Source organism: Vipera berus, assembly GCF_964194415.1.
Source record: "Vipera berus genome assembly, chromosome: 1".
Lineage (NCBI taxonomy): Eukaryota > Metazoa > Chordata > Lepidosauria > Squamata > Viperidae > Vipera > Vipera berus.
The window spans coordinates 53,883,406-53,899,502 of record NC_138202.1 but is presented as its reverse complement, the minus strand read 5'-3'; the positions used below and the strand labels follow the sequence as shown (position 1 = coordinate 53,899,502).

Genomic DNA, 16,097 nt, shown 5'->3' with positions numbered 1-16,097 from the left:
ATCTGGTAATATTGAGCAAGACTCAATTCTCTGTCCATTTTGTCTCTTAAATCTTCATTCTCCAATACTTTTGCTTCTAATATGGCATTCTTTTGAGTCAAATCTTCCACTTTTTCATCCAGATCTTCCACACATTCAGCCACTTTATGCACTGAAGACAAAATGTCTACCTTCATCACACTGAACTTCTGTTCCATCCTCTCTTCCATTCTCTCCTCCAATTTCTCCTCCATCTGTGCAAATTTATCACCCATTGATTCCAAAATTACCTGGGCATGTTTTTCAAGAGCATCTTGTAAATGCTTCGGTGTCAATACATCAGGAGGATGCAACGCCTGCAATGATGATTGTTGCACCGGAGAAGTTCCACCACTCCGAAGAGTTTTTGGGGGAGGTTTAGCCGCCATCTTTTACTTTCACTTGTGACGCACTTTCACTTTAAATTTAAAAAGTCCATCAAGCTCGAGAGTAAAATATAATAATCCTCTTCACCTTTTCCTCTTGTACCGCTCTGCCTGCTCCTTTTATTCCATAGTCCTTCCTTCAGGCAGGGGTGGTCGCAAACGCCTGGCTCTGCTCCAAGAAATCCGGAGCAGAGACGCTGACCAGCTGGGAGCGACCCAGGCTACGGGGGAGTTCAATCCTTCAGCCGCCCAAGCTGCAAGCTCAGGCGGCCCCGGAGAACTCGACCCCTACCTGGGGCCTCACCCCCTCCTCTTCTCCTGAGGAGGGGGCTTCAAATTCACCCGAACAGCTGATCGGCGCTGTTTCGGGTGAAAATTACTCAGCTGAGCCGCGGGCAGCCCGGGAAGGCTGTCTCCGGCGCCGCGCAGCCACCGGAAGTCCTCTGTCTCCAAATCTTTTATATATGGCCCATTCAAGTGGGACAAGCTATTCAGAGACTCCCTAGATAATTTCCTAATTGAGATTAAAGATAAAAATACAGTCCTGTCTTATAAACAAATTCATCAGCCCCCTGAAACTATTTCATCCAATTTTTCAACACTTGCAAGGCAATCAGACGTTAGCTGGCACTGAAGTTCAGAAACTAGTTCTGACCATGCATTGAACAAATCCTATAGGTTGAGTTAGTCTTTCATTGATTGAACAGGGAAAGAGGGACAACCATGCCATGTTACAGACTCAAAGAACTAGGCTTCTTAATAGACACAATAACACTCTTCATCTGGCATATGCCTAGAGCAGGGGTAGGCAACCTTGGCTCTTTTATGACTCATGGACTTCAATTCCCAGAATTCCTGAGTCAGCCATGAGTCATAAAAGAGCCAAGGTTGCCTACCCCTGGCCTAGAGTATCTTGGTGCCATCCTGAAATTGTGATGTTTCTGCCAGAGGAGAAGAAAGAGACTGTTCAGTAGCTAGTCATGTTTTAGACCAGCCAGCTAGTATCTGGGGGCAAATGATTGTCTGCATAGACTCAGTCAATGAGCTTCTACTCCTGTCTCCTTCAGTGGATGCTAATCTGTGTCATTTAACAACCATGTTACTAACTTAACATCTGCAGTGATTCACTTAACAACTGTTGCAAGAAATGGGGCAAAATTCACTTAACAAATGTCTCACTTAGCCACAGAAATTTTGGGCTGAATTGTGGTCATAAGTCAAAGACTACCTGTAACACTTATACCTCAGCAAAGCACTCTTCAGCAGGCAGATACTAAAAGAAATAATTCTACTTCCTGGGACATGATCATATCCCTAGTGACAGCTTTGATATATAGTATTCCACTTTAGAATGTGCTGATTTTACTGTAGGGAAATCCACATCAGAATTACTATGAATGTCCCTATTGCAAAGACATGCTGTTCGGTCCACCAAAAAAGAGGGAGCTGTCAATATTTGCATTCTATATGGAGTCTAATGTAACTTTCCTGTATTCTCAAGTATTTTGTGGAGTCCCTGGCTTTGTACGCTAAACTGGGGAAGGGATCTTTTATTTTCCTCCAAGAACTGACATTGGAATCTTCTAGCCTCAATTCTGAAAGGGGGAAAAGAAACACCCACTTTAGAATGCTCTGTCTCACTGTAGAAAAAGGGATCTTCATGGTAAGTTCAAAACATCATTGCTAAATACGGTGTAATTTCACTGAAGAATTTGATAGGTTCAGTTTAATAATAATCCTTATATTTAATATTTAGTTTAAATTTTATTGGAGGATTACTACATTCCTTTTCAACATTTCATCAAAGATGGAAAATTAAATTTGGCAATCTTATCTATAATAACTAGTATTTAAAGGTAAAGGTAAAGGTTCCCCCGCACATGCGTGCTAGTCGTTTCCGACTCTAGGGGGCGGTGCTCATCTCCGTTTCAAAGCCGAAGAGCCAGCGCTTGTCCGAGGACGTCTCCGTGGTCATGTGGCCGGCATGACTAGACGCCAAAGGAGCACGGAACGCTGTTACCTTCCCACCGTAGTGGTCCCTATTTTTCTACTTGCATTTTTACGTGCTTTCGAACTGCTAGGTTGGCAGAAGCTGGGACGAGTAACAGGCGCTCACTGTTACGCGGCACTCGGGATTCGACCCGCCAAACTGCCGACCTTCTGATCGACAAGCTCAGCCTCCTAACCCACTGAGCCACCGCGTCCCTTGGAACTAGTATTTACAGGATGACATTAGCAACTATTCCTTTCCTTTCAACTTGTTGGATGGATGGTAGGTTATATTGAGATGGCTTTAAGTTTAATACATGCACCACCCAAAGTGGTTTTGAGTCGGCATTATAAACTTACTTAAATTAAGGCAAAAAAAATATTTTTTAGAATGTCTGATTCCCCCCCCTATTGTATAGACAATTGTTAATACAAATTTATATGTTATGTTAGATAAAGTAATTTTCCCTCAGTTTCTAAATTTGGATAGAGAATTTGGCCAAAAACTGGTTTCCGGTAGTTATTTAGAAGGTAAATGGACAGTAAAATCTGTTGCAGAGAGAAGTGCGAAGTGTTGAAAAGAAAGTGGAATATGACCGTCTGGCTCCTTTTCAACTTACAAACATGTGTTTTGGGCATGGGTCCCAAATTCTTCATATCATCAAACTCTTCATGAAATTTCAGATTGTTAATCAACCCCAAACATTTATTATATGAAAATAATATAAGTACTACTTTAACTAATAGTACTATGAATAAATAATACTACGAATAGGTAATAACAGCAACAGTGGGTAGCCCCATCACCTGTCATGGGTCAATATTGACTACATTTGAAAATCCTGGTCTTGGGTAACAAGAAATGTTCCATAGATTGACTAAGCCTATTGTTTCATATTTTCTACATTGATAAATTGTTTAATTTTAAAAGTATGAGATAAAATTATTCAGTATTATTTGAAATCTGTGCTACAAGTACTAAGAAGTAAAATGTCTGCATTTATTTTACAGTTACAGAAGAACAGCAAATCTGTGACATTGAATATATGATACTGTATGAAGCTAAAGAACAGGCTTTTCTGATGCTCAAGTTGGTTGATATTTAAATTCCTGGAATTTGTGCAGTGTCTCCAGTGTACTTCTTTTGACATGGTGGAGCAAAGGCCTGGACTATGGTTTTGCTTCAGTCAGTGAAAAAAAACTTTGTTTTCTAAGAGAGGATGGAACAGCAGCTATTAATTATGGAGTTAATATTTAACCTGGTGTCCAAAGCCAGGAGATAAAGTTCTTGTACCTAGTTTAAAACCAGATATTTTTTCTTTTTTGAAATGAAGCTCAACATTATATTGGCTTGTTCTTGGAGACATATCTTTTAGCTAGTAATAAATTCTGCACCAAGATGTTGCAGTTCTGGTTTTGCTTTTTATTTATAGGGGCAATTGGTGGTACTCCATCGGGAATTTTTGCATTCCCATGCTTTGTGTGGATATGTTCACTAACATTGCTTTTGGTCCCAACTGAAGATCTCATACTATTCAGAGGATTGCTTAGGTCACACTTGCTTCTTGCTGTGGTATTTTAATTTCTAATTATTAAGTTTAATAGATTTTTCGTGTTTTTTTTAAATCAAAGATAGAAATTATTCAATAGCATTCTGTTGTAAATAAACTACAGATTTCCATTCTCGATATGGTTACATGTGCATTTATTTGGTGGCTTTTCAAATACACTTTACATTACACAAGGTTCAAAATTAAAAACACAATGCAATTATATGCAGTATAAAACACTTTAACTATATGACAGACTACACCAACAGCAGGTTTCCAGGAAGAAGGGCATACGTTCAAAGGGTGGAATGAAGCAAGAGACAGCACAGTTCAGAGCTGGATCCTGGGAAGAGATTTAGTATAGCTACTCCCTAATATCTCTCACAGTATATCCGTTAGGGTAGGGTAGTAAGGGTTTAGTCTAGCAAGAATATATATGGTGGAAGCAAATAAAGAATGGAACTTTGGCTGGATTATGTTACATTGCTCTTGGACTAGGACAAACACTAATGGGACATCAAAATTAATTTGAAATGAATACACTGACTCAAAAAACAGCATTTAAGAGAAGCACTCCGTGGTCCCTAAGTTTTTATCCAATTAATAAAGACTTAGTGTGCCTCAAAACCATACTTGAGAGGGGAAAAAGTGGGATGGAGTTCAATTATTTAGTGCAGTGTTCTTGGCTAAAGACCAAGTGCACAAGACTGTACTTTGAATCAGACTTTACATTTAGGTTTTACATTTAAGTCTTGATACTAAAGCCTTTGAATCTACATTAAGCAATTTTTGTCTTCCTGTAAAACAAGAAGAGACAGCAGATGTATTTGGATTAGGTTAAATTATGCAATTTTTAGATTGCATCTAGGTCTTTTGGTTGAAAGGTGAACTTATTTCAGTTCTAGAAAATTTTGGTCATTTTTTTGAAAATAATTCATCTAAAAGGTCTGCAAAGTTTTTCAAAAGTATTTGTAAATCATAAACACGAGAAGAGCTAGAAGAAATAAAGTAGTGGTGTTTCCTGGAAGAGTCACTTTTCCCAATTGTCTGCATGTTAGATTACTTTTGAGTTCATTGTTATTTGGGTTATTAGGCATCAATTGGCTTAGGGGAAACGAGCATTTTCTCACTAGCCTTATCTATGATAGTGTCTAACTTTCAAATGTGTTCTCTGGTTCAAACTGATTGGGATGACTGATGTATATACAACGTTCATTCTCTTGGGCAATCTTTGTTTAAGCAAGATCTCAAAAATCTAGCATTAACCAAATTTAAAACTGCCTCAAGTCATATTGCTAACTAAAATACTTCAAAGTCACATATTCTAATATAATTATATATAATCTATATAATTAAAATATACAATTTAGCTTCAGTTCTACAGAAATCTAGTCCTTGATTTGATTAAAACTATGTTGAAAGCAAATGGAGACTTCTATCAGTTGTTTCTACTTTAATTCCAGTCTTTTTAGTCCCTCTTGGGATAGTTTTTTTATGATGTCAGCCTCGGTACCTCTCTGGAATTTGTGATTTCTGTTGATTAAAACCATTCATTACATTATTGTCAGTAAAAGTGATAATCATAGCGTCAAAATTAGCACATGTGAATCCTTTGTAAGAAGTCAGGGTAGCATATAGTTTTCCCATCTTATCCTTTCAACAGTCTGTGAGTTAGTCACTTTCTCCTTCTACCTAGTGTCAGAGGTTTATGATAGGGAAGAAAATTAAGTGCTTACGGGGCAGTTCTAAGATCATCAAATGTTATGCTGGAGGAACTGCTAATTTATTATATTTATTGTTTTGTTGCTGGGAAGATAGGGGGGTGACAGTTGCCCTCTAGGTTGTCTTGTTATTTTCCCTTCTTTCATATCTATTTGCAATAACAGAAAAGTAAATGATTATGTCAGTGTAGCTTACCAATTTTGCAGACCTGTTGAAGAGATAAGAGGGTTGAATATACCTTGAAAAATATATGGCAGTGATGGTGAACCTTTTAGAGACTGCCCAAAAACTGCTCCTGCCCCTCCCGCTCCACCCCAGCTCCGCCCTCACTCTGCCTGCCCACAGGGCCACCCACCACCTCCATGGCCTGCCGCTTGTGGCCCAGCAGCGCCATGGCAACCACGCCCTCTGCCCACGCCCCGCTGCATCATCTGTGCACGATGGGGTGCGAGGGCGGAGTCTTGTCCCCGCTGCCTGGCTGCCATGTCCTTGGCTGCGCTGCTCTGCATGGGCTGTACCCGTGGGTGACTGGGGGGCTGCTGGTGAGGGGGCCACGGGGGGAGGCGGGGCTGGGGTGACGGTGCACGTACCCACAGAGGGCTCTGAGTGCCCCCTCTGGAATATGTGCCATAGGTTCGCCATCACTGATACATGGCATACCTGATTTCATAAACCAGAGGAAGAAATATAATGCTAGTAGATGTTGACCTCTACTGAGGCTGTGTATGGGTCTCTGAATCATGGTTTCACTACATTCATTAGCCTTTCGGTGGCATCAACCTCACTACATATATTTTTAGTACAGACATATTGTTTCCTTTCATACCTTTTTGATTCAAACTGCTGTTGCTTTTCTGTGTCAGTGGCTTCTCTCCCCTTCTTTCTCACAAACTCTTCATCCAACCCAAACTGCTGCAAAGTGTCTCTAAAAAGCTTCTGTGCTCCTTGACAGGCACTACGCTTTGGAATTAAAAAAAAGAGATATCTTAAAACGCTTTTCTCTTTCGCAAGTGAATTAATGATAATAATTAAAAATAAATTAAAGTTCTTTGGTACACTCTAAAATAAGATAGGTGAACATTTATAAAATACATTTTAATATGTTTGAGGTAATTTTTGAAAACTCAATTGCAAAACATTTACTGTTGTGACTTCTTCAAATAGGTAAGGTCTGTTCTTAACACGCATCTTCATCTCTTCTAGTTCTTTCTTATATTCTTTTGTTCTTTTTTGGCCATTTTGCCTGAAACAAGAATTAAATTTACTGTCTGAAATAATCCAAATTATTGTTCATGTATGAAAAAAGCTTTGTCCTGCATAATTCCCAGAATATAGGATACTTTACCTCCAAAAATAAGATTGGTCTCTATTGGTCAAAGATTTAACATATCTTTTCAGTCTGATCTTGTAAGTTAATGTTGTTCTAATACAATGCAATTTTAATATATTTTATTTGTTTGCACGTAAATTTTGGGAATTGTGCAAAAGCAGTCTGTAAATACAAACTAAGTAATTAAGGTATAAATTAACAATATTTGTATGATTGCTATATTTTGAAAGCCAATCCATCTAAATAAACACTCGTGTATAAACACACAAACATATAAAAACAAACAATACGAAGTAATCTATATTTAAATACTTTGCTCTAAGTATTACTTGGTAAATTTATAATGCTGACCAGTTTTGCTTCACTTTTTCTTTGTGTGTCTCTTCCAAACTTTTATGTGGATCCATAGCTTTTGCTCGACAAATCAATGATTTATGCATTGCTTGACATTTTTTTCTTTGTAGCTCTGCCCAGCGAGCTCCTTCATTTTCCTTGTATTTCTTATTTTCTTGGAGGAGTCTATAAATATAGATGCGGCCAATAGAACATATAAATAACCCTTGACTAATGCCAGTTACTTAACAAATATTCAAAATTACAACAGGCTCAGTATATCTGGCCATCAAAAATGTCATACCACAAATACACGTATCCCACTGTCACATGACTTCATTTTGGGTACTTGGCAATTGTCTTGCATTTATGACTGACTGTAGCGCCCTGTGGCCACATGATCATAATTCCTAACATTTTTTTACTGGTCTCCAGCAAAAACCTGCCCATTCAAAACAGGTTTGCACATGACCACTGCATTTGCTTAACAGCTGTGGGTTAACAATTATAACAATTTGCTTAATACCCTTTGCAAAAAATGTAAAATTGGGTCCGGTTAAATGGGCGCCTCAACCTACAACTGTAATGATTTCCAAGCAGAAATATAATTCCAATTGTGGTGGTAAATCAAAGACTACCTTTATTTCAAAATGAAATTGTAAGAACTACCTTTATTTATTTCAAAATGAAATTGTAAATATACAAAATGAAATAAGATCTGTTAATTTCTTATAGTTAAACCTTAAAAAAAACTTTTTAAGCCTCCCTATAGTACACTTGATACCATTCTTTAATTCTTAGTTTTTTTCCTGTAATATAGAATATGTTTTCAAAGATAATCTCCATCAGATGTTGATTTGGATTGGAACTAAGGAAACAAAGGGAAAGAAGTCAGTGTAAATCATAGCATTTCTATTTGGGTAGCATTCAAATCATTTTATCTTATTTTCTCCAATTCCAAATCAAGCTGTGATGAAACTAAGAACATTATGCCATTTTATGATAAAATATTACTATAAATACTTGTATTTTTCAACAGTATTTATAAAAAAATACTGTTGAAAAAAATCATTACTTACTTAATAGCAACAGCCCTCTTTCTCACTGCATCTGTAATATATATTGGAAGTGTATTTGTAGAGAGGGATGAAAGACAAGTAAAAGACCGACTTCTTTGTACTGGTGCCTTAGAAGGTTGCTGGAAATCCTGAAAGCAATAACACTTTTGGCTAGTTTTTTTTTTTAATTCTGTGGCAAGCACAATTTTAAGTGCATAGATTCTTTCATATGTATATCCACTGTATGAGTATGTAACTTTTTACTAACTTGCAAAAGTCTTGTTAATATATGCTCTGTTAATATATGTATTGATACATCCTGCAAAATTCCATAATATACCATCATTACCACACAGAAAACATTAATCAAATGCTTTTTGCCCAAGTTTCAAAGAGATTTTTTTTAATGCAAAATATTCTGGCTAGTCCTCTCCTTGTCCTACTGATATAACTTGGAAGAATTGATAATTATGTACTTGCTTTTAGTTTAATAATTTATTTTAAATCCTTTCAACAGTTCAGAAGCTGTGTCCCAAAGGCCAAAAATGAAAGTAAAATACAAATACAAATAGTCCTCAACTTACAACAGTTCATTTAGTGACTGTTCAAAGTTACAACACTGAAAAAGGTTACTTATGACCGTTTTCACACTTATGACCGTTGCAGCATCCCCGTAGTCAAGTAATTTACATTCAGATGCTTGAAGGCTGACTCACATTTATGACGGTTGCAGTGTCTCGAAGTCATGTGGTCCCCTTCTGCGACTTTCTGACAAAGTCAATGAGGAAACCAAATTCATTTAACAACTGTGTCACTAATTTAAGAAATGCAGCGATTCACTTAACAAATGTGGCGTGAAAAGTTGTAAAGTAGGGCAAAATTCACTTAAAAAAATTCTTATTTTACAGCATAAATTTTGGGCTCAGTGGTCATAAGTTGAGGACGACCTGCATTAATAATAGTATTTATAAAAACAACGGGCTCAATCCAAAATAAATTCAGGTACAATACTAAACTCTCCAGCAAAGGCATTTCTGAAGTCACAGGATTCTGCAGTCATCAGTTGGAGAGGAGTTTTTGCCTTGGGAGTTCCTTGCAGATTATGCTAATTAAACTCTATGGCTGTCTCCCTGACAGTGCTTTGCCACTAAAAAAGCTAAGAGCAAGACATATCATAGAGGACAAATAGTCATAGCATTTAGGCCGTGATGTTTCTCTGGGACACCTTCAGGTTTCAAGCTAGACTAGCTCAAAGCTATGTAAGAAACATTGTTCAATTATCAAAACTTTTGACACTGGACAATGTCAGCTACCAAGACAGGCTTCTCCTCCAACCTTAGGATTGTTCTGACTATAGTAGAAGTAAGTGTCTTTATAGCCTCTTCTTTTCAATTCAATTCTCCCAACCATATAAATATTTTTATGTTAAGAGTTCCAGTGTGGCACATTAGGAACATCAACATGCTGGCATATTTCTCCTTTAGGATCCGCCAGGCTAACCATTCCACATTAGAAATCTGCCTGTCTGTTTTCAAAAAAGGAACATCCAATTAAATCAGTGCTATGCCCACCATGGCAGCCATTTTGTGAATCAGGAAGCCTACAGAAGACATATTGCAAAAACATGTACAACAGTGTCCAAATGTGTCCACCTGTCCAAAATGATCCGAGGGATCCTTTTCTAGTTGAAATTATACTAGCATTGGACCTCAAAAATAAACTGATATTGTTATGTCTGTTCTTACTATGTTCCACAATAAATATGTTTAACCTAAAACTTTCTCACTGTTGATAGAAAATAATTGTTTATGTTTGCACATTTAGAAATACAAAGAGGTTAAAGCAATTCCTTTACCATCATCCCGTCACACATTTTATGTCTGCAACTGAGATTTGATGTTCTCAATCTGAATGGTTTATTACAAGTTGCTTCTTTAATTTCTTGTTTGGTTAGTACTTTTCTTTGAAATGCCCAGTAAAGTTCTTCAAAATCAGGCACTGAAGTATTAATTCTTGGCTTAAAACTAAAGCTGTTTTGCAGAAAGCTCAACTTTTGTTCCCTATTTTTGGAGGCAATTTGGGATTTTTTATCCTTTTGTTTATTGTCAAGCTCATTGGGGGCCCAGGACTTTTCCAATAATTCCTTGGCTCTCAACTGAATACGGATTTCTCTTAAGAGTTCAGCTTCTAGGGATTAAAAGAAAAAAATAATGAACATTCATCCTATGACAATTTACATAAAAATGCACAATGGAAAATGTCAAAGTACAACAATCCTTCTCAATATAGGTTCTCAATATAGGTTCAAGGTGTTAGTTATGACTTACAAAGCCCTTCATGGCATGGGTCCGGATTACCTACGGCAACACCTGCGGCCGGCGTCAACTTCCCTCCGTCCAGTGCGCTCCCACAGAGAGGGCCTCCTCGGTGCCGCCGATCAAAGAATGCCGATTGGTGACCCCCAGGGGGAGAGCGTTCTCTGTGGGCGCGCCAGACCTTTGGAACCGCTTACCGGTTGAGCTCCGGATGGCCCCCGACCTTCGCTCCTTCCGGCGCGATCTCAAAACATTCTTTTTCGAACAAGCTGGCCTGGTCTGACGGGATGGGGTTGGGTTTTTAAAACTAGTTTTAACTTTAATATGTATTGATTTTATGGGCATGATGTTTAATGGTTTTTTTAATTTTTGTATTCGATTTTTATTGTGTATTGCCCTGTTCACCGCCCTGAGTCCTTCGGGAGAAGGGCGGTATAGAAATCAAATTATTAAATTAAATTAAATATATTTGTTTTCCCATGTGTATGCAGCTAGCCAGGAATTTTAGAGAGGCTTCTGATGGAGAAAGCTAATGGACAATATAATGAGGCATTTAAATAACAACAGAACACACATCTTTAGCTCATGAACAACAAAAGAATGATTGTGTGCCATCAAAACAGTGTTGACACTTTGCAACCACAAAAACCTTCTCCAGGTAAACTAAAAATCCAAAATATTAAAGTTGTATAATAGAAAGCTCCCGTGTGAAACATACAGCCAATTTGTATATACTGTGTTGTTGAATGAAGTGTTTTGCTTTCCCCAGTAGATTTGATGAATTTACTTGCTTTTACATTGAACAAATCTTTGAATTGTGACTGAATAAAAGAGACAAGAGTTCAAAATCAGATTAATGTGGCAGTTATTTCCCTTTCACATATGAAGAGAAATATTAACAACCATGACTAAGTTAGGAAAAGTCAAAAGTGAACCTTTGCCTCTTTACCTTCAAGTTTATCCCCAAGCATTGGCTCAAATGTAGACTTGGGGATTTTCTTCCTGAACTTTGGTACTATTTTCTTAGCTGGGGTTAAAATGTTCAGAAATTTGTGTCTGACGGCCTCTTTTCTCTTCTCTTCTTTTATCTGAAAGCTGAAGGGTTTTTGCATTGAAAGAAGTAGCTCCCTTCTCTTTTGAGTTTCCGCTTGTCTACGGGTTTCATTCTTTTCCATTATTTCCTGGTAGAGTGGCAGATAGATATGAGCAGGCACAGGTTGTGCTCTAAATTGTTTTTGACATTCTGCAGCCTCTTGCAATTGTCTTTTGTATGTAGTTGACTCTTTCTCAAGCAATGTCTGTGATTTTAGCAACTGAGATTTTTTATGAGTTTCTCGAAGGGTCATTCGGAAGGGCTGAGGAATGGTAAAAGAGGAAACCCCGACAGCTGAGGCACTCTTTGGTTTTGAACAAGACTGAAGAAATGAGTAATGATTTTTCTCCTCTTTTGAGCTATCTAAAGTGACATCAGACAGAGAGTTCCAACTTCTTATGTTACCACACCTAAGAATAAAATTAAAAAAAAATGTTAAGAAAGACACAGATGATAAGTTACATTACATAAATGAAGCTAAGTAAATTAATATTTTCAAGGCTGTGTACAATTTTATTAAACGTTTCATTTAATATTCTTTATTTACAAACTACAGTACAAAATATTCGCTCATAAGCCAAAGAATTACTGGAAGACAAAGAAACATACATCCCAGTAAATCCAACCCAATACAGAAACTAAGCAACCTGATCAAGAAAAACCGTAACCTAACCAAAAAGATCAAATCACAAAGAACAACAGTGGTGAACAGTGCTGAACAAAAAGCAGTAGACCCATTTCCCTTGCTTCTATGGATGCCCCGAAACACACAAGCCCGGCATACCTCTTCACCCAATTGTATCAGTGTTCAATACCATTGACTGTAGTATCTTCAGGGGATTAAGAATAGGAACCATGATATTATAATGGTTCTTAAGATTTTATCAGGTATTGAAGGTGTGTGTGATCAGACAACTAGCTCTCAGTCTCTCCATTTTCCATCAACACCTATTTGAAGCTGCTGATAATATAATCTGCTAGCATAGGACCACTACCATCAGAATTCTGACAATATTAGTTGTACATATCTGTTTTTGGCAGACCAAGTGATGCTATCTGGGTGCTTTTCCAGTTTCTGGTGGCTGAGGAGGTCTGGATGGGGAAGAATACGCTTAGACTCAACCTACAAGTAGGTTTTCTGCCCCATAGGATCTGGATCAAATGATTTTCCAACATTAACTTTGGGTAAGGTCACTCATCTCCAGGACTCATGATTCCTACTCGAGAAGCAGATAGTAGATAGGGCCAAGGCTTTTGCACAACATTATCTTGTAATTGTATGGTTTCTAGACAAGAGATTCTGCTTAGTGTCACTTAAACTTCTCAGATCGATTCCTGAAATACATTCTATATGGGGATGCTCTTGAAGATCACTCAGTATCTGCAATTAATCTAAACCAAAATGCAGCGGCACATACTATATAGTCATAGATGTATCTCAATATGCCTGTGTAATACCATTACTCCATAACTTCCACTAGATCTGCACATATGCTAACTGCATATACTCCTGATATACAATGCAGTGAGCCATGTGCAGATCTGTACATTGGGGAAAAAACAACCACTTCAAAACTGAACAACCCTCTCTCAAAAGAGGGGGAGGGATACTACATCATCCATCTCCAGTCTACAACACAGACCTTTCAGCAGTTCCAAGAACACTCCACATCCATTTGCACTACTCAGGTGACCCTGACAACACAGATAAACCTCCAGGTGGCCTTAATGACTCTTTAAAAGAATGCAAATGACCAGCTGTCTGCAAGGAGTATAAATCCTTCCATTCCCCACCATTCAGTCAGAACTGAAGAAGCTTCTTAGATGAGAAGTGAAATGTCTTCAAAGAAAAAACAAGAAGGTCCAGTTTCTTGTGAAAAAGCACCTTTGGGATAATCCATTTGACCAAGATTAAAATAATGAGCTGTTATTTAGGGGGATTTTTAATGACTTCTTGTCTAGGGCTGGATGACAATGGTTATTTGGGGTAATGCTTAATTAATTATAAATAATTTTTAGAGTGACTGAATTTTTATTATTTGAAGAAAAAAATAGAGAGGGGGTAGTTTAAAAGGGAAGGATGGTTTCAGAGTGGGTATAATAGATAGTTTGTAATACTTGTGTTATTGTTTCTGATAACCCCTAGGGGGACTTTTGCTGTTTCACAGGAAGGGATGAGGTTTTGGACATGAGATTTTGGAGGTATCTTGGGCAAGATTATAAAGAGCAGTTTGGTTTTATTTTAAGATACACTGATAAGTTCTTAATATTGATTATATTTGCTGGGGATGAAGGGAAGGTTCTTTTTTCTTGTTCTAATATCTTTTTTTCCTTTTTTTCTGCACCTTTTAATATTATTTTATTTAATGTATCTTCTTATTTTGTAGTTGCATAAATTTAATTTGCTCAGTGTAATCCCTAATAAAAATTATTGAAAAAACCCAGGAAGAATCTCTGGAATTTTTATCTCTGAAATGACAAAGCAGTGGATCACAGGTTTTGTAGTCCAGTATAATTTGTTAATCCTATGAAAGGAAAAAAACCCCACTCATTTTACCTCAGATCTTTCTGGAATTTTGTTGGCAGTATCAGTCTTCTGTTGCCATGGAAAAAATCTTCCAGTTCCTTGTCTTCTATGGATGAGTGATCATTTTTTAATTTTTCTTGATATAAGAGTCCTAATTCTAACAAACTTTGCCTGTTGTTCCTTTTGAGGGCTTGAAGTGAATCATAAAACCGATCACATAAACTTGAAGTAGTTATTTGGTCTTGCTGTGGTTTAAGAAAATCCAGTAGCTCATGTCCAGTGATATTACTACCTAGTTCCACTTCTGATTCTGACTCTGACTCCACTTTAATTGGAAATACCTAAACAAAGCAAAAACAGTAAAAACAAAATATAAAGTAGAGGAAAAACTTTAGAAAAGATGCTTATATTCAAACATACTGATTATCAAATGGCTCAACTGGGCATTGATTTGATTAATTACTATTGTCCTGAAAGGTAATCTGCTTTGATATTACACTCTCTTTAATGCTACCACTTCTATAGAGATTTTTTAAAATGTTTTTAATATTTTATCATTGGGACTTTATTTTTTTTTTTAAACATTTGTATTATTGTCTTTTATTGTTGTTAGCCGCCCTGAGTCCTTCGGGAGATAGGGCGGCATATAAGTCCCAAAAATAAATAAATAAATAACTATGTGCATACAGGTAGCCCTTGATCTACAACCACAACTGAGCCCAAAATTTCAGTGGCTAGGTGAGTTTTGCTCCATTTTACAACCTTACTTGCCACAGTTGTTAAGTGAATCACTGCAGTTGTTTAGTTAGTAATATGGTTGTTAAGTGAATCTGGCTTTCCCATTGACTTTGCTTGTCAGAAGGTCGCAAAAGGGATCACATGACTTTGGGACACTGCAACCATCATAAATACAAGCCAGTTGCCAAGTGTCTGAATTTTGATCACGTGATCATGGGGATGCTGCTACGGTTGTAACTGAAAAATGGTCATAAGTCACTTTTTTCAATGCCATTGTAACTTCGAATGGTCACTAAATGAACTGTTGTAACTCGAGGACTTCAGAATAAGACCCCAAATTCAGCTAGGGTTACTACAACTGCTACTACTAATAGTACCACTTGCATTAACTAGATCCGATTTTATAGTTTATTTTTTTATTTATTTTAATTCCATTTATATCCCGCCCTTCTCCGAAGACTCAGGGCGGCTTACAAGCTTAGCAGTAGCCTTCATTCTATGTATATGCCTGCTTATTAGGGCTTTCATACACTCCCCAAGCGGCATTATTACAAAGTCAGCTTAATTGCCCCCAACAATCTGGGTCCTCATTTTACCTACCTCGGAAGGATGGAAGGCTGAGTCAACCTTGAGCCTGGTGGGATGCGAACCTGCACTAATTGCAGGCAGCTGGTGTTACTTAAGGAGTCATTAGCCCACTGCTCCACCAAGGCTCCAAGTTGGTGAAACATGTCATTTTGCCAGCCACCGTGGGTTTCTCTAATGGCATCAGCTATGATGCATTTCACACAGCTGGTCTCCAAGGGTGTGGCTAACGCAGCCAGAGGAAACCTCGCAAGAGCAATCACGGAAAACACCAAGTCGACTTAAAGCTTCCTCTGCCACTAAGCAATCCACGATTCATCTTCCCGTGCGTTTGCTTACCCGTTGTGGTTCTTCTTCAGGAGACCTAGTTTGGGCTTCACCGGCAACTTCCGACACCGTCATGTCTCTTCCACCGCTGTTATCTTCATCAATATTAAGCTGCTCCACGCTTAC

At 37.8% G+C, this 16,097-nt stretch overlaps 2 protein-coding genes across 5 annotated transcripts in view; one reads left to right on the top strand and one right to left on the bottom strand.

Moving 5' to 3' along the window:
- The window catches only part of ZNF410 (zinc finger protein 410), a 24,605-nt gene extending 20,526 nt beyond the window's left edge, over positions 1–4,079 (top strand). For 2 of the 3 annotated variants that reach the window (XR_014026663.1, XR_014026664.1), the window contains exons 12-13: positions 2,486–2,676; positions 3,405–4,079. The gene's annotated coding sequence lies outside the window, so the exon portion shown is untranslated. The remainder of the gene's footprint in view (positions 1–2,485; positions 2,677–3,404) is intronic. The other variant, XM_081329517.1, reaches the window with a different exon arrangement.
- The window catches only part of FAM161B (FAM161 centrosomal protein B), a 24,830-nt gene extending 8,733 nt beyond the window's left edge, over positions 1–16,097 (bottom strand). The window contains exons 1-9 of one of the 2 annotated variants that reach the window (XM_081329504.1): positions 15,984–16,097; positions 14,352–14,662; positions 11,651–12,204; positions 10,242–10,573; positions 8,408–8,535; positions 7,347–7,514; positions 6,809–6,908; positions 6,492–6,625; positions 4,082–5,476 (exon numbers count right to left, since the gene is read on the bottom strand). In XM_081329504.1, coding sequence (XP_081185630.1) covers positions 5,392–5,476; positions 6,492–6,625; positions 6,809–6,908; positions 7,347–7,514; positions 8,408–8,535; positions 10,242–10,573; positions 11,651–12,204; positions 14,352–14,662; positions 15,984–16,046 — 1,875 coding nt within the window. In that variant the 5' untranslated portion in view covers positions 16,047–16,097 and the 3' untranslated portion in view covers positions 4,082–5,391. Of the gene's footprint in view, positions 1–4,081; positions 5,477–6,491; positions 6,626–6,808; positions 6,909–7,346; positions 7,515–8,407; positions 8,536–10,241; positions 10,574–11,650; positions 12,205–14,351; positions 14,663–15,983 lie in introns of those variants that run through there. The other variant, XM_081329505.1, reaches the window with a different exon arrangement.